The 21,595-nt window shown below is 33.6% G+C and overlaps 2 protein-coding genes and 1 non-coding gene across 3 annotated transcripts in view; all 3 read left to right on the forward strand.

The window, feature by feature from the left end:
• The window catches only part of LOC100176240 (N6-adenosine-methyltransferase non-catalytic subunit-like), a 7,837-nt gene extending 1,105 nt beyond the window's left edge, over nt 1-6,732 (forward strand). Inside the window, exons 2-10 of the mRNA XM_002123561.4 lie at nt 704-847; nt 1,746-1,896; nt 2,115-2,250; nt 3,247-3,343; nt 3,519-3,719; nt 3,976-4,054; nt 4,665-4,776; nt 5,378-5,502; nt 5,875-6,732. Of these exons, the coding sequence (XP_002123597.1) occupies nt 704-847; nt 1,746-1,896; nt 2,115-2,250; nt 3,247-3,343; nt 3,519-3,719; nt 3,976-4,054; nt 4,665-4,776; nt 5,378-5,502; nt 5,875-6,188 (1,359 nt within the window). The 3' untranslated portion in view covers nt 6,189-6,732. The remainder of the gene's footprint in view (nt 1-703; nt 848-1,745; nt 1,897-2,114; nt 2,251-3,246; nt 3,344-3,518; nt 3,720-3,975; nt 4,055-4,664; nt 4,777-5,377; nt 5,503-5,874) is intronic.
• Nucleotides 6,733-8,434: 1,702 nt separating this feature from the next.
• Nucleotides 8,435-21,595, forward strand: part of LOC100185597 (serine/threonine-protein phosphatase 2B catalytic subunit alpha isoform-like) — a 27,134-nt gene continuing 13,973 nt past the window's right edge. Inside the window, exons 1-5 of the mRNA XM_002119935.5 lie at nt 8,435-8,670; nt 10,484-10,599; nt 12,422-12,503; nt 20,129-20,253; nt 21,161-21,272. Of these exons, the coding sequence (XP_002119971.2) occupies nt 8,607-8,670; nt 10,484-10,599; nt 12,422-12,503; nt 20,129-20,253; nt 21,161-21,272 (499 nt within the window). The 5' untranslated portion in view covers nt 8,435-8,606. The remainder of the gene's footprint in view (nt 8,671-10,483; nt 10,600-12,421; nt 12,504-20,128; nt 20,254-21,160; nt 21,273-21,595) is intronic.
• On the forward strand, nt 17,566-17,625 carry mir4110 (microRNA 4110). The gene has a single exon (NR_034506.1). It is a non-coding gene; the product is annotated as a microRNA 4110 (primary transcript).

A 21,595-nucleotide genomic window follows, 5' to 3' on the forward strand; every position in this document is an offset into this window, starting at 1 on the left:
CATAGAACGTTGTTAATTGTTTAAAACACGAACAGAAAATTTGGATCTTATGTGCTAAAGGTGTCCTGTCTCCCCCCGTCCTACTATAATATTTAAATGTCCTGATCGTGTTTTAAACAATTAACAACAGTCTATGGGAGTCGTGAGGACATAGTTTTATAATTCTTTGAATGTTCTTTGCTTACTACCAAATGGGACGAGAAATATAATAAAAAGGTGTCCCATCTTACCCCACCCCCTATTAACAAAATTCAACGAATAAACTTTTCCTAAAAATACAGTTCATTATGTAAGTGTACGAAACAAACTTCGTACATCCATAATCAAAGTAAATTTTCAAAAAACTCAACTCGGGGGTGTCATTAGGCTAAAAATCTGAATACACGCATCACATTTTGGTGGATCTTGAATAGGGAAAGCTCCCTTTTTAAGAAATACTCACCGGGCCCCCCACCGGGCGTGTTTTAGTATGACTCGTAACACCGGGTCCTCACCGGGTCCCACCGGGCCCCACCGGGCCCCGCACCGGGCGTGTTTTAGTATATTTTTTTCCACCGGGCCCCGCCAGGCCCCGCCGGGCGTGTTTTAGTAGGACCGCTGTATTTTAACAATGTCACCCCAGGTTTTGCTAAAAAAGAATGTTTTATTTTTATTCAATTTTATTTTTTTTAAATTTAGCTTTTAATTTGTTTACTTTTTACAGCTAGGTGTCGGGAGTGGGGATCAACTATCCTCCGTGTTATCTACCAAGAGTGAACAAGCAGAGAGAGAAGCTCGGAAAAGACTAAATAACAAAACACAAACCACTACTCAGTCTAAAGTTGCAAAAACAGCTGGAAAAAAAGAAGTAATTTAAACTGAGTAATACTGTCGCTGGTGACCAGTGAAAATTTTAGTCTTAAAATGTACCTTGCGTCTCCCTGATACCCGCTGTATAATTTTTTTTCGAAAAAAACTCGGGCGTTCGTGTCGGAAATTGATTTTAAAATGCGCGAAAACGTGCTTCGTCACTGTAATTCGCCTGACTTGCATAAGATTAACAATTTATTACGTCACAATAGTAATATGTTACGTCACAGTAGTGACATATTACGTACGTTACAGCACGTTATAATCTTGTTTTTCGCACTGTTTTATGCTAGGAAAAAACCTCAGCCATGACCCTTAACCCAACCATAACCCCTACTTTTAACCCCCAACTCCTAAATCCAAAAAAACCTAAAAAATTACGTAATCTGTAACGTATAAATCAAAGGTGGTAATACGCATTCTATGACGTAATAATCTAACCTTTGACGGCTCTTGTGAAAATACGGTGCCGCAGCACGATTTCGCGCATTTTCGGTGCCGCAGATTTCGCGCAATAATACAGCGAGTAACAGGGAGACATAAGGAACATTTTAAAACCAAAATTTTTACTGGTCACCAGTGGCACTATTACCTTTAAACTGAATGTAACTTATTTTATCCTCGCGTTGCGACAAAAGTTGTTATAACACAAGTGGTCTGTTTCATACACCTTGTAATGAATGCAACTTTATTCTCGTGTGGCCAGAAATTGACAGTCGTTATAACACGGATGTGAAAAATTTGTTGGGGAGTTTTTTTTATTTGTGGCTGATAATTTAGACAACCCATCAGCGATTACTGGGTTGGAACAATTGCTGTTAAGTGTCTTGCTCAAGATTATATACACCCGCAAGATATAAATAAAAGTTATTATATTGATATTGTTATAATTTTAGGTGAGCAAAATTGATTTGGACTCTGAAATAGAAGTATACAAAGATTCCAGCACATTTTTAAAAGGAACCCAAAGTCTGAACCCTCACAACGATTATTGTCAAAACTATGTGGACACGGGCCAACGACCACAAAACTTTATTCGGGATGTCGGTCAGTTGTTTTATATTTCTATGAGGGCTAAAGTGCGGGGTGCATGCAACCTTAAACGGTGCCTGGGTGCTCACCAATTTTAATAGAAATTTTCAGCAATATTTTAGAAATTTTGTTACAATTCTACATTTGTTTGTAATTTTAAACAATAAACCTGTAAACTGCAAAAATTGATTAAAAATTTCAATTATTCCTAAAATACAATTTTCTGTGTTTAGGTTTGGCAGAAAGATTTGGGGAATACCCTAAGTTGAAAGATTTGATCCGATTAAAAGACGAGATGACACGAAAGAGCAATATCCCACCAAACTATCTTCACTGCGATCTCAACCAATTTGATCTTAGGAATCTAGGGTAAAAATAAATTTTATTAGGCGTTAAAAGTGTTAAGGCAGAATTATTTGGCATTCTTATTCAACTTATCAGCAGTGACATTGTTAAAATGCAGTTACACTCATAGTTGTGAAACATAGGGAACCTCATTGATTAATGTGGTGAATGCAATATACTTTGGCTCTGCTTGTTTGTATAGACACCTAACAGCAGGGTAAAACCTGCTGGGGTGACATTGTTAAAATACAGTTACACTCATAGTTGTCAAACATAGGGAACCTCATTGATTAATGTGGTGAATGCAATATACTTTGGCTCTGCTTGTTTGTATAGACACCTAACAGCAGGGTAAAACCTGGGGTGACATTGTTAAAATACAGTTACACTCATAGTTGTCAAACATAGGAAACCTCATTGATTAATGTGGTGAATGCAATATACTTTGGCTCTGCTTGTTTGTATAGACACATAACAACAGGGTAAAACCTGGGGTGACATTGTTAAAATACAGTTACACTCATAGTTGTCAAACATAGGAAACCTCATTGATTAATGTGGTGAATGCAATATACTTTGGCTCTGCTTGTTTGTATAGACACCTAACAGCAGGGTAAAACCTGGGGTGACATTGTTAAAATACAGTTACACTCATAGTTGTCAAACATAGGGAACCTCATTGATTAATGTGGTGAATGCAATATACTTTGGTTCTGCTTGTTTGTATAGACACCTAACAACAGGGTAAAACCTGGGGTGACATTGTTAAAATACAGTTACACTCATAGTTGTCAAACATAGGGAACCTCATTGATTAATGTGGTGAATGCAATATACTTTGGCTCTGCTTGTTTGTATAGACACCTAAACAGGGTAAAGGCTGTTTTAATTGTATATAACTCAGCCGCAAAAAGTGTAATAAAAGTTGTGGTATGAAAGAAAACATCCAAGTAATAACGCATGTTGTTGCGTCAATAAATAAATTAACCAAGACAATTAAAAATTATGTTTTTATTTCAGTTCAAAATTTGACGTGATTTTAATTGAACCCCCGCTGGAGGAATATAAGAAACAAGCGGGGCTTCCCCTTACTGGTCAAGAAACCTCTTGGGAGGATGTAAGTTTGAAGAGATATATAATGAATGGATAAGTTTAAGTGGTGTCCTTGGACAAGACAACTTACAGCAAACCTTGATGATGTCCCGCTGTATGGCAGATGAAACGTCGGTCTTTTAAGATAAAAAACAAAAATCACCTTTCACACACAGCATTAAGAATGTCATAACATCCAGGTGATGTCGCTAGAGATTGAGGAAGTTTCGGCGCAACGTTCCTTCGTTTTCCTCTGGTGTGGTTCTTCTGATGGATTGGACTACGGCCGACAATGTTTAAAGAAATGGGGTTTCAGGCGTTGTGAGGATATATGCTGGATCAAAACAAACTTTAAGAAAACAAATAAATTAATTGATGAATCTCTATTTGTTAGAACAAAGGTAGGATTGTATTGATTAAAGTTATGAATTGTAGTAACTTGTTTGTGGGCAACGACAGTCGTTATAACATGGGTGTTCTGTTTTGTATACCTTTTCTCGCTTACGAGTTCCCACGTGTGCAACTTTATTAATGAACACTTTGCTGTATAAATGTATAATTTTATGTTTTTTTTTATAATTTCAGTTTTATTAATGTTAATTTGATCTTCACTATCGTATTGGAAGAGATTTTAATCTTTCTTTTATTATATTGTAGGAACATTGTTTAATGGGAATCAAAGGTACAGTTAGAAGAAGTACAGACGGTGACTTCATTCATGCGAATGTTGATATTGGTAAGTATATCTAATAAGTAGATTCGGGCATGTGATTTTTTCTTCATGTAACTTTGCGGGTGGTTATTTTTTAAAGATTTTTTTAAAATCTATGGCCAACATCTTAGACAACACATAAGGGATCATTGTGTTGGAGCAATTGCTGTTAAATTCCTTGCCCAAGGACACATGCGCCCATAATGGTGGCAGCATCAAGCTTTGAACCTACAATCTCTTGGATACGCATAACCACTGTGCCACGGGCCACGGTGCCAGTAGCTCAAATTTCCTTAAATTTGTTTTTAACTTGAATACCAGCAACGTGGCATAGTGGTTAGCGTCTGTTTCTAACCAAAAGGTTGCCGGTTCAAGGCTTGTCGGTCCTACCATTGTGGACATATGTGTCCTTGGGCAAGACACTTAATAGTATTTGTTTCAACCCAGTGGTTACTAATACATTTTCTAAATTTTCAGCCATACAAAAAAAAAACGTACAAAGTTCCATATGTGGTAACTTTAACTTATCAGCGGGCACGATTTTTATGAATATAGTTGTTATTCCCGTGTTATAGCAACTATATTTTCTTGTTACGCAAAGATAAAGCAAGTTTCATTTATTCAATTATTTTAGACTTAATTATAGAAGAAGAAGGGGAGCCTGGTAGTAACGAGAAACCCGAAGAAATGTTTCACGTTATCGAACATTTCTGTCTTGGGAGACGCAGATTACATTTGTTTGGAAGGTTTGTGGGGTATACTAAAAGTAGTTATATTTGTGGGGGTGTACTAAAAGTATTTATATTTGTGGGGGTGTACTAAAAGTATTTATATTTGTGGGGGTGTTCGAATAGTATTTATATTTGTGGGGTGTACCAAAAGTATTTATATCTGTGGGGGTGTACTAAAACAAATCAAGTTGTCTGGCATTGTAGAACAGTGGTTCAGTTACCACTTGCCTTGTGACCAAAGTATCCTGGGTTCGAAGCTCAGTGCTGCTGGAATAAACAGTCATTCCAACCCAATGGTCATTAATGGGTTGTCCAAATTGTCAACTACAACAACAATCAACCGACAAAGTTAAGTACATGGCAACTTGTGAGCTGGCATGAGATGTATGAAACAGAACACCCATGTTAAACGACTTTCGTGAGACCGTCACATTGGACCAACCTAATAGTGACCACTGGGTTGGATCAATTGCTCTGAACTGTCTTGCCTAAGGACTCATACCATAATAGTAGCAGAGTTGAGTTTCATGCCTATACCTTCTGGGGTAGAAGCAGGCGTGCTAACTTATGGTTTATGGCTCATTACTTGTTCCACAACTAACACTGTTATATACAGAGACACCTCTATTAGACCTGGATGGCTGACCATTGGTCCACAACTTACTAAGAGTAACTTTGACCGTGAGACTTACAGTTCATACTTTCGAATAACTGAAGAAAACAAAACAGGATTCTTGTCACGTAAGTTTAATTAGGGGATTAGGGTTAGGGGTCATGTCATAAGTTATATTCGTGTGGGGTGCAAAAGGTATAGCATGGGTGTTCTGTTAATTAAACTGCAAACTAATGAGATACCATGTATGTAACTGTGTGGGTGATTGTTTTTCTGTATGGCCGACATTTTGCCCACTATTGGTAGCAGCATCAAGCCTTGAACCCAGAACCTCTATGTTAGAAGCAGGCTCGCTAACTACTGTGCTGGCGCTCGATAATTTAGAAAACACCAAAAAATACTTTAGTTGCAATTTGAAATGAAAACCAATTAAAAAGAGAGATAAGTTTCAACATTAACTTTAAACATTTATCAATTATTTATCGTAACTTTGTTTTCAGCCTGTACGGATGAAATCGAACGATTAAGGCCTAAAACACCGCCCCCTAGAGACAAGAAAGTTGAGCGAGGCGGGGCCACCATCAGAGGAGGTAGAGGGCGGGGTACCGGACAACGAAATGATTTTTCTTCAGGCCAACCACAAAGTGGACGTGATCAACATGTTGCAGGGCCAACTACCCCGCAGTTTCATGACCCTAGGGAGTCATCTAGTGGCCAATATCGTGGTGGGCGACCGCACAGAGGGAGAAAAAGGGAGAGAGACGTCAGTCATGATCGACCATGGAGAGATGGACCATCACAGTCAATGAGATGATACTCAAAATTTTTAATAAAATCAAGGAGTAATTTTGTTGCATTATTTCCAGAGATTTTTTCTGTGTTTGTTGTTTATGCTTGTTAAAACAACAATAGTCAAATTTTTGGTATATATGTTACATGTTTAATGTACTAAATCTTTAATTGGTAAAATATAGAAGAAGTCAAACATTCGGTTTGTTTAACGCTCATTAGCTGTTGGGCTATAGATAACACAATACACACTTTCGTTCACATATATGTATTATCTATGGTTGGCACTTGAACATTTGTTCAGCTTGTGCAACAGAATCTCACAAAAGCTTAAAAATGTAAAAAAAAGAAAATATGTTACTTGTTCGTCTTCTTACCCAATAAAAAAGCTAATTACGCCCGCGGTTTCCAAAACTAAACGAAATTCCACGCTTTAGTTGTAATTATGTTTTGGTTAGCTTGTGGCACAAACATTTTTAAATTTAAAAAATGTGGAGTTTTGGAGAAAAGTATGTTACGTTATACGTATTTTTCAATATAAAGTTAAATAAAATGTTGTCCCCCCTTTTTCAAGTTTGGACTTTTTATTGAGCGGTTGTGGAATCCCTCGCTAGGTGGCGGGCTACAATGTCGATTGTTGACCGCCCGATTCGCGATTTAGTTCCATTGTGTTGCAGATGTTCGGTAATAATAAATTCGTTGCGTTTAGCAGATGTCCAGTTTGACCGCCCCTAGTTTTTACATAAATAGTGAAAGCGATAATTAGGTCAGATCAAGCTCTTACTCCCGTAATATTTTATCATTTTTTGATTACAAATATTAAGTTTTATATTTTTTCGGCATAATATTTTAACAATTTGGAAAAAGAATAATTTCGCAATGACATTTCGGCTAAATTAAGTGTGGTTGAAGTACCTTTATAAATAATTTTTAAAGTTTTCCAATATTTTATAAAATACTGTAAAATTAAGTAACTTAATAAAACTATGCTAAAAATGTGTTTGTTTTTGTTGACATTAACAATTATTTATTCACTTATTTGCTGATAGTTTTAAATTTTAATTTGGTTAAAATTTGCTATTAAGTTGTGCAACAAATGTATTTTTAATAATAAAATTCATGGTTATATCTATTTTTAGAGTTGGAATATTTAAATTCTGAACTACTAAGATTGTTTTATTGTTTTTGTTTTTTTTAAATGGTGCTAGTGAAGAATCTCCCCCCCCCACCTTATTTGCTTACCACTAACCCCTAGGTTAGGGGGTTAGGTGTTGATGGTTAGCAAATAAGGGGGGGGGAGATTCTTCACTAGCACCAAAAAAAAAAAATATTTATATATATATCCAATATATGAATCCTTTATTTAAATGTATTTTACAATTTGCAAGTGACATAAAATGGTAAATATTGTAATTTCCTGTTAAGTTTGCCTCACATTTATACTCTGTCATATTAATTGTTGTTAAGATAGGTGTGGATGTAAATTAATTTCTAAGAAAGTTACACACATTGGGCTGGTTAACTGTTTGTGGCAAAACTAGCTGATGGTTAAGTTATAAACCACAAAGCTTTATTGAATACGAGTTTTACTACGTTCTCAAATGTATAAATGTGTTTTTTTTATAAGTTTAAATTTGTTTCTGATTTTTTAATAAATTATGTTTTTTAATAAATAATGATTTTTTAATAAAATATGATTTAGAACTTGCATACGTGGCTGCAGCTGTTGAGGCTGAATACGACAGCATTCATTGATAATCAATGGCCTTTGTGCCGGTTTTCTTCCTATTTAACATAATTGTGCCATTTCAAGCGGTAATAATTAATAATTTTGATGGCAAGTTGCCTCAATCCATTCTATATTGTCTAATGTCGTTACATAGCTTACGAGTTACTACATATATCAGTTAAATAGCTTACGAGTTACTACATATATCAGTTAAATAGCTTACGAGTTACTACATATATCAGTTAAATAGCTTACGAGTTACTACATATATCAGTTAAATAGCTTACGAGTTACTACATATATCAGTTAAATAGCTTACAAGTTACTACATATATCACTTTGTGGGTGATGTTGGATCACAGGGTTGGAGCAATTGCTGTTAAGTGTCTTGCCAAGGACACAGGTCACGCGTGCCTACAATGCTAGCAGGGGCGGGCCTTGAATCCAGCACCTTACGAGGCGGGCGAACTTATCTATGTGCCACGGCGCCGGTATTCTTATGAATTATTATAATTATTAACTTTCCTTTTTTTCTTATTTGTAGGATAAGGGTAATTTGAACATTAAGATTATAGAAACTACTTCTCAGACCATTGGCAATGATTTAGATGCTTTTGTAAATAAAGAAAAAAACTTTACTTTGTTTAAAAGAAAAATAAATCAAATCATTGAACCTCGATTCAATCCCTGTGAAGATTAAATTGTTGATCAAAAATGTCGGCGAACGACAAAGAATCAACTTCAGAGAAACAGTCAACTACTGAGAGGCATGTTAAAGGTAAACAAGGCTTAACACTTATAATAACTTTTTCATTTGTGTCTTTAATAAATGTATTGGTGTAAAAAAAGAGTTACAATGAGGGTGGACCCTCGCATCAAAGTTACAGTCGTTAAAGCATATTTAATTAGAAGAAAAAAGCGTGGTCGCTTTACACCTAGCAGAATATGTTAATATTTTTGGGAAATTCAGGCATATACTTTGCTTTATTTATTTTTCCATGACAAACCCACCACATTAGATACCATTATGTTGTATCAACTGCCATAGGCGCCAAACTTTTAAAAATCCGGGGATGGTAGGAAGAGTTAAGACACTTCTTCCTCTGAAACAAGAAACAAATCTAATATATTGAGACCAATGTTTACTAATTATTGCAAACAATTTTAGAGTTGGCCTGTCCACCCTTACCAACCCTGGTTGGCGCATATGTGTGCATTAGTGTGTTGTATTCATTACAATAGTATGTATAACTATATATCTGCTAATACTAGAAATAGCATTGGTTTAAAAGTCCTTTTATTGAGGCATTTAAATCCCATAAAAATGAAAAGTTTAAATCTCTCTGTAAGGTATTTGTTCAATAACATGATAGAATGGTTGGGGTGTATCGTATTACAGTGACAATGCTTCAGCATTCCTCTGTGGCTTTCGTGGTGTAAGTCATACTGTAGTACGTGCCGACACCACGATACTTTTAGCCTAAAAATAAAGTACAAAAAAAACTGCAAGAATATCAAAATTATAATGCAGCTGAAATCGCAAGGAGCTTCCTGCATTCCCCAACCCATAAGGGCTTAAGTTTGGTTTGCTTTACAGTAAATCCACAAAGGTAGCTTTACCCCACCCACTGGGAGAGCTTCCAGTATTCTTTGCTTTAGAAAAACATGTCTAGACCATTTATAACCTTATAAAAATAACAATAAAAACCAGTAAACATCAGTATAAATATTAATATACCGACGTTTTATAGAACCTTTTATATATATCTATATCTATGTACATAATATTGTCAAAAAGACCATTAGGATTTACAACTAACATGATATATTTCGGTTGGCTAATTAGACAAGGTTGTGTTACATTGGGTTGGCGGTTAATTACACAATTTTATTTTGTTGCCAAGCAATTGTTCTTGAACATATTATCTTATTTGTTGGATTAAAAGATAGAATATTCTAAATACTCTATTATTTGCGCATGTTAACAATCATTACGTAACATCAACTGGGTAATACATCTGTTATACGGGAGTATTTAGTCTAATCTAAACAAGGGTTATGTTACAAAATGCTGGATTGAAGGAGCATATTACTTTTAACATTGAGATTTACCTAACAAAAATAATTTTAGTCGTAAATGAAGTGTTATCATGTGTAAGGTCCTCGGTGTAGTAGTAGTGTCAAAACCTTGACAATAAAAGGAAAGGATGTTTATGTGTGCTATATATATAATATTTATATATATATACAAAATATAAAGTAGTCGAAAACGTATATTTTCTATATTAAATGTTAACAAAATGTAAACAGCGAAAGCATCCACAATGTTCAACCTTGCAAAGATATTTTGCTTACTTAGGTTAACTATATAATTACATATAAAGTACTGTGGGGTGAGATGATGTTGATGATGGGTTCCGTTTTCACGTAATATTTTGTATTTATGATCGTGTTTTAACCATTAACACAGCTCTTTTAGAGGTTTGAGTTTACGATTAAATTATTCTGTAAATATCCTTTGTTACTTTACTACCAAACGAGCGGTAAAATAGAATAAGAAAATGTCCCATCTTACCCCACCTTATGACCAGGTGTTCCATTTCCACCAAGCCACAAGTTGACCATAAAGGAGGTTTTTGTGAACGACAAACCTAAGGTTGATTTACTGAAGGAACATTTTGTGCAAGAAGGAAGGGTAGAGGATGAAGTAAGTTGTTTACTTTCAATTCTACATAGGCACAAATAAAGCATAATATATATGATATTTTGTCCCATATAATATGTATAGGCTAATATATTGAAATTAAGGTTTACGTAAGTAAACGTAGTGTTTGACATATTGTGGGTAAATAGTATGCAAGTTGTTGTTACTGTTCAATTTGTTCTTTTCAACCCCTGGGTCTTGCCCAAAAGTAGGTTCCTTCTTGATTTGGTAAATACTGCCATCCCTTTTTAGATGTTTTTTGGCTGTTATTGCAAAAGCAAAAAAGAGTATCTTTTTTTGTAGTTAAAATAATCATAATAATAGGTTTTAATAACCATAATACTTGATTTTTGCCACCAAAAGTTAAGTAGCACTGGTTTAATCACTTTTATCAGTTGTGCAAGGAATTTTCACAAAAGCCACACATCTTTTGCAAAATATATATATACATAGTAATTTAAAAAACATCTCTTTACCATTTTATTCATCTTGGTAAAAGCACTTGAAAAGTCAAGACGTTTTTGAAAGGCATGTATCTGAATGAAGCATTAAAAATGCATGCTGTTACATTGGGGTTGTTTAAGCTGCGGGTTTATGTAATATTCCTTTGTAGCAGACATTTCTATCTGTTTTTCGTGTCTTGTTAGATAAATAAACAAACCATGACCTTTGAAAATTGATGTTACCTATTCTCTTATGTTGTTTTGTTTGGCACAAGTGAAAAAATAAACTTTTTCATTTTACACGCCATCTATCAAGCTTTCTTAGTTCCGTGTTTAAAGTTTGGCTCTCTAAGTTTATTATCGTGACATGCTGGTGCTACACCTGCTTTCAAACAAGGGCATTACTTACATTTTACTTTCTTAGTTTTAGGCATATGTATTGTAATCTAATACCTTAGAAAACACCAATATTATATAATTATATATCTTATACTGTGGTTGTAAAAAGCAGCCTTGTGCTCGGATACAATAATTGAACTGTAAAAGAAACTCTAAAAAAATTAGAACTTTATTTTATTCATACTATTCTGTTAGAGTGAAAAACATTCAAAAACAGCATTTTATTAAATGATGTAATGATAGACATCGGTATTTTAATAAGCCATTCCAACTTTGGGAGGAACCGGTTTTCTCTGAATAACGCTTGGGTTGAATAATATGACGTCATTTGGTACATACGGCGCATTCGTATTTCTTTCGATAAAAATTGGCAACATAAACTCGACACTGCGTTCTTCACAGTTACATGTGAAATTAATGTAGTTTACCTCTAAAATAAATTATGTGGCCATCAAAATAATAATGTTTTAACAGTGCTATATATTTACAATATTTTTTCAACCAATAAGCATGTTTGTTACATGATAGTAGGGATTCACATGTGGATTCATTGCATCATAATAGCGATTGTTATAGCCTAGCCTAGCATTGTTTTGAGGTTCAAGACACTTGCGCGTGTAGTCCAATCAAGCCAAATGTTAGGTCATAACCTATTCTTGTGTTGTCAGAATCTATTGTGGAATTTTAAAGTTCACAGCTGTATCTTTTAATTGATGCCCAACAATTAAAATGCAGCACCATGTAATAGGCATGTTAAACCCATATTATGTGTCCTCTTGGTCAACACTGGCAATTGCTCCAATCCATTGGTTCGTTATGGGTTAAAATCTCCGGTAATAACCACTCACAAAGTTACATATATATGTTGTAGCTTGTGAGTACAAGGTATATGAAATAGAACAACTGTATTATAATGACTGTAATTGTCCCGCCAAATAAGTTGCATTCATTTATCATCATGTACCAACATTATGTTGTACTAGGTGGCACTTCACATTATCAACCTTGGATCGGAGTTACTGAGGAAAGAACGAACCATGGTTGACATAGAAGCCCCTGTGACAGGCAAGAAACGACAATTTTCATTTAACATAAATATTTTATTTTTATTGATTTAACTTTATTGATAGTAATATATGGGATTGGTACGAGCCCGTGCTGCAAAAATGCGCGACTATTTGGCAGTAAACAGAGATCAATAATAGAGAGAAATAAACTTAATTATTTGCGTTTAATTTTGTAAGCTTAAAATTTGTTGTGACACGGACGATATATTCGGTTCTATTATTACAATAACTTGTGTTATTGTGTAAACAATGAAGTTACTTTTGTAGCGCGGGTTGCTATTTTCAGAGCCAGGCTTATTTATAAAATGATTTAAATTATAATGGCAGACTGGATGAATGAGCACGCGTTGGTATTTGTTATGTTTGCTTTCTCACTAAGCTTTGTTGCCGTGGCTCATTGAAAGTAAAAAAGCTTCTGTTTGACGAGGCTATATCAAACATAGAGAGCACAAACAAACCTCAGAATTACTTAACGCTTGGCTGACTCCTTCTAACGTTGTTGTGTAACTAGTGTATCGTGCGCTGCCAATAACTTGTAAATTATGCATTGATACGTTTAACAGCTTTTCACGTCGCTGCTCAAAGGTGAAAGCTTTGGTTTCCTTATGAAGCATTAGCATTCTGTGTATATTTTATTCATGACTTACATCATATATTTTGGGTATTGATAGTACTGTTACATTTTCAATGCCTTCTTGTCATTTGCCAGATTATGTTTCATGTAATATCGATAGTCTACATACAGTATAACAGCATTATCATTGAAAGCAACCATACAAATGTCACTTTCAACTCTTTATATATTTTGCCACATGAAAATTTTAGTAGCCTTTAATACTAAGTGAAATAAGAAACTTAAAGTAAAGATCGTTCTTATGTTGACAGAGCTTGTCTAATGGGTGTGGCTTGACTGTATAGTTTCACTTTAAAACTTTCATAAAGTACAAATTGTGGGATATTCTACCACATCTTAAGTGTTGTGGGGTAAGATGGGATACCATTAGCACCTAAATCCCATATTTCCTGATCGCGTTTCCAACAATTAACAACCCTCTTTTAGATTCGCAGAGATACAGTTTTATAACTCTGTAAATACTATTTGTTTACTAATAAATGGGATGATAAAGAAAATGAACACTTGGACCAACTTACCCCACCCTACTATAATTTTTTAAACAGCGATTTGTTAATATTATTTATCTTTACATTGTTGACAGCTCTCGTCTTCATTAACAGCTGTGGTTGTAACGTGTCACTGGTCTACTTATGGTAATATGGTATACACACATTTGCATTATCACCTAATCACTTCCTTTATATTACACCATTGCTATAATACTTGGTAAGATGGTTCATGTTACTCTTTTATCGTCCCATTTGCTATAAAACAAAAAATAACTATAAAACCTTAGCCTATTCTTACAACTTTAAAGGGCCTTGTTAAAAACTAATTTAGAAACGATGAGATACTATGTGATAACGATAACAGTATCCATCTTACCCTACCCTAATAAACAGTAGAGCAGAAATGTAAAGCATCTTCTATTCATATTTTTATTATTTTGCGGTGCTGTTAGACTTTGCAAAAATAATACAATCATTTGTATAAACTGCTAATAATAAAGTATTAATCAAACATTATACACTAAATAGATTTTCTTAATTTTATATCTTTTGTGGGTGCTTGTTTAAATGAGCAGAATCACGGTGTCTGTTTTATGTGTGTTTTACTAACTTAGTGAACGGTTAATAAATAATGATGGTAATACATAATGACAAGGAGAATATTACTGTCTTTTCACCGCATGCATGCACAGCCATCTAATCTCTCTGTGCTAATAAAGGTTCATTAGGCACCTAATACACAATACTCATTATCCTAATGCATTGATTATAAATGTCATATTGCCTCTCCGTATGGAGTTGTTGTTTACGGTGATAGTTAAGTTAAAACTCCACAAATGGACTTTTGCTTGCTCTATTTAATTAGTCACATGCTAAAAATGTTTTAAAATTGTAAATATTCTTTTAAAAGAAAACAAAAATTAAACATAATGACTTGGTTTTATGAGACAGGAAACATTATTGAACAAAGCGGTTTAATGAAAAAGTATATAAAATGTGTGTATATATATATATATACATTAAAGAATAAGGACTGAAATTGGCTTGTGCGTTTACTTCTAAAACTAGTAGGTCCAATTCGTATTATTGCCGTTGGTGTAAAAATACATTATAAACTGATTTCTTAATCCTACATTTCAACGAAAACAAAAATAAATTGGACACTAAGAAAGTTGCAGCTGTTTTAAACTCTATCAATATTCTGGTTGTGTTTTAATGAACCCGCTACACACATACAGTAGAGTATGTGAATATGTGATATAATGTATTAGTGAGTCTCCCTAAGTAATGATGTGACGTAGTTTCAATTACATCCTGTTCATTTAATAAACCTTGCACATAATATACTATCTATGCTACACCTACATAGTTAAGATATGGGTTTACTTTAAACTAATATTCTATTTTTTACTTTTAATTTGTTCCTTTTTTTAATAATTATTAACAATCACCACTTTTGTTGAAACATTTTGTTTTAATCAATTTTGAATTATATAAAGGCTGTATATAAATATACACACATTTTATACACTTTTTCATTAAACCGTTTTGTTTGATGTTTATTTGTCTCATAGAAGTCTTTATGTTTATGTTTTAAAGTAGAAACTTTATGAATTTAAAAATTCTTCTAGCATGTGAATAATATAAATATATATAGGTAATACATAGGTTATATATTTTGTTGTTTAAACACATATTCATGTACGCCAGAGTTTACATATGTGGCCACATTTAATAAATATATATATAAACATAGCTACATATTAATATCTCGAACCTTTTATCCCTGCAAATTTATGCGGACATTTTGAGTTCTTTATTCTGAGGCGACATGAAATGGTTGTTCAAACTGTGGGGTGCAAAAATTAACATTTTCCAGAACAGCTGATTTCATTTCATATTTTACTTTGGCAGTGGTAGCAACTGTTTATAGCCTGTTATGTCCTTATATGAAAACACATATAACTACAAATCAAAATTAAGTTTCAAAACCAGGGTTTTAAATAATAGAATACAAAAGTAAATTGAAATTTAATTAAGCCTAAAACAGATTTTACCCTGTTGTTAGGTGTCTATACAAACAAGCAGAGCCAAAGTATATTGCATTCACCACATTATCAATGGGGTTTCCTATGTTTGACAACTATGAGTGTAACTGCATTTAAGCAATGCCACTAGTCCACTACAGATTTTCCACAAAATTTAAAAAGTTTGTGTCTATGGGTATAAAATATACTGTTTGAGGCGAAACACTGTTAACCTGTCTATTTATTTAGCTGGATAAACGCAAATATTACAATGACTGATTAATTAAACCTGTTCATTCTTGTTTGCCAAGAAACTTTTTATTTTATCAGATTTTGAAAGGTTGACAAATCCATCACTTCCGTCTTCCACTATGCTTTCTTTTTCTTCTGATTCCAACTTTCAATCAATTAATCAATAATTTTTCTTCAAGGTTCTAATTCAATAATGGCATGGCCATATAGAAGACTATCATAAATTTCCGATGCACAATTATCTACTGCCCCAACCTAATTTAGAATCTTACTTTCTCTTGCTGTCCTTTTTACCGAAATCTTTAATGAATTAATTTATTTCTTTAATTTAATACGTTTTTATTATATATGGGTAAGGTCCTTTAATGTGACACGCTATAGAACCTGGGATTTAGGCCAGAGCTGCCAATTACCTCAAAATATTTTAAGGTTTTAAGATTACAAAGGTTTTCAATTTATTTTCTGATATTATAATGGAGTAGGGCAAGACCAAACATGCTTTCTTTCTCTCTACATTTGGTAGTAAACAAAGGATGTTTGCAGAATTATGAAACTGCATTTTCACAACTCTAAAAGACATTTGTTAATTTTTAAAAGCACAATCAGGAAATATGGAAGTTGGGTTCTAATGATGTCCCATCTTACCCCACAGTAGTGTTATAGCCACACTAATGTGTTTGGCTTGTGACAATGGGAACCTTGCCAATTAACTAAATTTCTTCGCTTAATTCTCGGTAACTGTAAATAACTGGTTTTTAAGAATTCGAGAGGCAGTTTTTTTATTGTTGATGTAAACGACAAACGCAATGTTGTAACTGTAAGGTTATGTACCTAATTGAAGTAATCATTTAAACAATAATTTTATAAAATCATTATTTCATGTTTGATAAACGCATTGGGTCTGTACAATACATTTTCAAAGACATTGTTTGTTTTTTTAATTTTGAGCAAAATTGAAAGTAATATTTCCAAAGTATGTATATATACTCATAGTTGTCAAACATAGGGAACCTCATTGATTAATGTGGTGAATGCAATATACTTTGGCTCTGCTTGTTTGTATAGACACCTAACAGCTAACAGTAGAGTAAAGCTAGTTTAGGATTAAAAATTTGGTTAATTAAATATGATGTCACACCTGTTATTAAAAGAAGGGATGACATCTGACATGACACATTCTGTCGGCAAGCAGGTGTAGTCGCCCCACTAAAAATCATTCTCCTAAAAAGCGACCAAAAAGTCGCAAATTATTAAAACACAGAAATAAATTGGGTAATCCAATCCAATCATCATGGATTTGTCAGTGAAACAAAAGGCTTGGCACTCGCTTGTTAATTGGCATCCGCAGCTGTGGTTTATCCTCTTTGTCTTGCAGGTTTTGTGGTTTTAATTCATTTCTGTCTACCGTGTCGAATTTGAAGGATTCTCGCAGCAGAATAGTCACTGCATTGATGGTAGCTTAGGTTGTGACTTGCTCTGATCAATGTGGGTTCATCAATTATTAAACGCACGTCCCCTCACAGTTAGAAAGCAAAGATTTTTATTCGTTTCGCGATTTTTTACCAAATCTGGTGCAAGCGCTTGAATTTTGCAGCAATATTTAAGTTAACACCCTCAGCCATAAAAAAACGGTTTGTTATTTTGTTTTTAATTTGCAACCATGTTAATAGCAGTTGTACACATGTATGGATGTACCTACACATGTTGTTAACATGGAACACAAATTATTGAACTGATTGTCTCAAGCAGAACGCCACAATTTGTTCGCTCAACTGCATGAATTATTTAAGGCAAGGTCATTGTCCAACCATTATTGAATAACAATGATCATGTACCATGTAATAACAGCCATTGTCCATATATTGATTCTTCCATCTTAGCTTGTGCTGGATCTTTACTGAATATGATTGATTATAAATTTCACGGGTGTCTTCTTATCACAAATCCATGATATATCACGTGATGTTTGAAAGAAGCCAAACTGAATATTGCGAAACATTAATCGTAATGACATTTAATGTATGTTGTATCAAGTATTAGCCAGCCATTCAGCCACACCTGTTTCCTGTTTATTTTACTAAGTAATAATAAGGTTTATGCATGGCTTAAATAGATTACCTTATATAATAAAGTAGATCCAACCAGCCCCACTTTATTTTTTTTTATATTTTGCAGATATTTTTCTGGGAAAAATAAATATTTTCCCATAAACCATTTACTTTTATTCTCATTATTTTTATTTGCGGGGATAATTTTTTTTTTCTCAAAACATAGTTTTGATTTTCTCTTAGAAAAGAATTATAATATTAATTAAAATGTTGCCGATTAAACACCGGATGTAGGGTGTAAGATGCTGCTGCATTACTTAAAATATGTTTTTAGTTTTTTTCCTAAAATAAAAAAATTATTAGCCGATTTTAAGTTAACTCCGAAATTTAAGTGTTTGTACAAACAAGCAGAGTTAAATATATATTGCATTCACCACAATATTCAACGAGATTCCCGGCTATGGATACAATTAAATATTTTGGGGGCAAACCAGAACTTTTTCTTTCACATTTCTAACCTTATGAACTTGATCAAATTTTGTTTTATTTTTCTGTAGAATTTGAAAATCAGATTTGTAAAGCCGGCACCGTGGTACAGTGGTTAGCGCGCCTGCCTGTAACCCAGAGGTAATGGGTTCAAGGCTTGACGCTGCTACCATTGTTGGCGTATGTGTCCTTGGGCAAGACACTTAACGGCAATTGCTCCAACCCAGTGGTCACTAATGGGTTGTCTATCAGCCATACATAAAAAATACAAAAAATCCAACAAGAAAAAATAATCACTCACAAAGTAATATACGTGGTAACTCGTAAGCTGGCACAAGGTGTTAAACCCGTGTGATAACGACTGTCGTTTTCCGGCCACGCGAGGATAAAGTAAGTTACATTACATTCATTCATTCATTCAATATTCATATATTGTTACATAATCTTAAGGTTACAGCATAATTATATACATGAGAAATACTATGATTTAAACCAAACACAGCTGCCTTGGTGTGTTTCCGAAATACAACCACAAAATATAATCTCAATAACATTACAGTGCATCGGGACATTAAAACGCTCACGTAACATTGTAACAGCATAGCTAATGAAGTCTATGGTTCATGGTATTCTCATGGGAATGTTAAGCTTTCTATCTGATAATTTGTGTGAACATTATGTATCTATTATCAGTTTTATCACATACGCACGGCTTATACTTCAGTGACTTAAAGAATTCTTCGATTTTGTTACAAATTTAAGAAAATGTGGGTTTTAAACAATAATGAATTACAGAAACAGTTGCGATGACTTACTACAAGTATTTTGTCATTATCAATCACTTATCCTAATAGAATCATCTTCTCAAATAGTATCATAATTGGGAAAATATCGCATTCAAAATAGTGTGCGCAGACTTTTATAATCGCAGGGCAGACAGGGATAGTTAGACACACGAATATGAAACAAATGTAACGGATTGGTTGTAATTTTTACTGATTAATGCCGTGTAGAAAATTCTTGGGTAGGCCTACCAACCCTGCCACCCCAGGTTTGGCGCCTGTTGCTCATTTGCATAGGTGTGTACATAGGAGCCTAACATCATCATGGCCATCACAGGTGTGTAAGGGATACGTTTTGCATATATGCCCTGAAAATAAATCAGTACCCAGGAGAGCCCTGTATAAAAACAAATTAATATCCTACAAACATATCTTAAAATAAGTACTATGCAGTAGTGATAAAGCAATGATCATCCTATTTCCCAAATAAAAACTAATATTGTAACAACTAGCAACCAACTTTACTAAAGTATCCCATAGAAAAAAGTGCGTTGTGACCTTTGGTCGTTTATTCAAATAGAAAACAAGGTTAGCGCACAAAACCGATCTTAAAATGTAATATTAACGTCACGGTGTAATATGTAATGACATTAAAAATAAACCTTCGTCAATGTCATTCGGTAACGTAACATGTGACTCACCAAATACCGCATGGTGGCGCTATAACAAATAAAGTAAATGATTGGGGAGCAAACTTAATATCATAACAAAGTGTTTATACTTTATTGCTTTTGCCTGCATAATCTTTTCTCTATTAAAACATATTGGTATCTTGCCATTTATGTTAGCCACCAATGAGTGTGTACAAGTAAGAAGTAAACTAACCTATCCACATTTCCACAGTGTGTGGTGATATACATGGCCAGTTCTTTGACCTCATGAAACTGTTTGAAGTAGGTGGCAACCCCGCTACTACTAATTATCTTTTCCTGGGAGATTATGTGGATCGTGGATACTACAGTATAGAGGTGGGATCCTAATTCAATCTTATAATATAACTACAAAGTTTAAATATATATAGTGGCGCAGCCAGGGGGGTTTAAGGTGTCGCGACCCCCCCTCCTTTAAACCAAAAAAAAATTATATATATATATATATTTTTTTTTAAAATGAACATTTTTTGATTAAAACCCCCCCTTATTTTTTTACTGGCTTTGCCACTGTATATATAGTTAAAACACTAGAAAGTGAAAGGCGGTTTTAGAAAAAACATACGACCAACTAGAAATTTCAACAAAAATCTAAAAACAAATGATTTTAAAGCAGTTATGAAACGCAAAATAAATTATATGTCTGTTAATTTCCAAATAAAACTTTTTCTAAAACCCTGTTAAAGTTTTGCTGAAGAGCAGACAATACGTCAGAATAAAATTATCGTTTATTTTATATATATAACTTTTATTAAAAATTTAAACAGTTGTATTTTTTACGACTCACCCATATAGTGTTAAACTCTACTTTGGTGTTCTTAACAACTTAATGGTTTAAGTCTTTGTCTACCCATTTTATAGTGACTATAATTTTAAATTACTTCCGTTTTATTATATTTGAATAAATATATTCTTTATTATTATGTTTAAGCTAAACACCACGCTTGCTGTTCAAAGCTCCCGATGTCTAAAACATTTTTTTTACAATATAGCTTCCTAATGAATAACTAAATAAGATTTATGGTTTTGGCAGAAAACCTGTGAACACATAGTTTTAACAAAAATGTTTTTTTTAAATCAAAAATATAACTTTTTTTTATAAATCAAAAATAGAACGTTTATATATATTATGTATATATATTATATATAAGTTTTATTTTTAAAAATAACGTAATTTAATTTACTGCATTTGCCCCCAACATAACTTTGCTTCTACATTATACAGTGCGTGTTATACTTGTGGGCTTTGAAAATCCTCTATCCAAACACTTTACACTTGCTTCGCGGAAACCACGAGTGCCGGCATTTAACTGAATATTTTACTTTCAAACAGGAATGTGAGTAACAGTCAATAAGTTGTGCTTTGGTTTTTGCTGTCTTAGTTAATATGGTATTTTTCAACCTTTTAAACCCAGTGTTTCCCATTTTTTTTGCTATTTTTCAACCTTTTAAACCCAGTGTTTCCCATTTTTTTTGCTATTTTCCAACTGTTAAACCCAGTGTTTCCCAATTTTTTTTTGCTATTTTCCAACCTTTTAAACCCAGTGTTTCCAATTTTTTTTGGTATTTCAACGTTTTTAAACCCAGTGTTTTCAACTTTTTTGGTATTTTCAACATTTTAAACCAGTGTTTCCAAATTTATTTCCGTATTTTCAACTTT

Source organism: Ciona intestinalis, chromosome 12, assembly GCF_000224145.3.
Source record: "Ciona intestinalis chromosome 12, KH, whole genome shotgun sequence".
Lineage (NCBI taxonomy): Eukaryota > Metazoa > Chordata > Ascidiacea > Phlebobranchia > Cionidae > Ciona > Ciona intestinalis.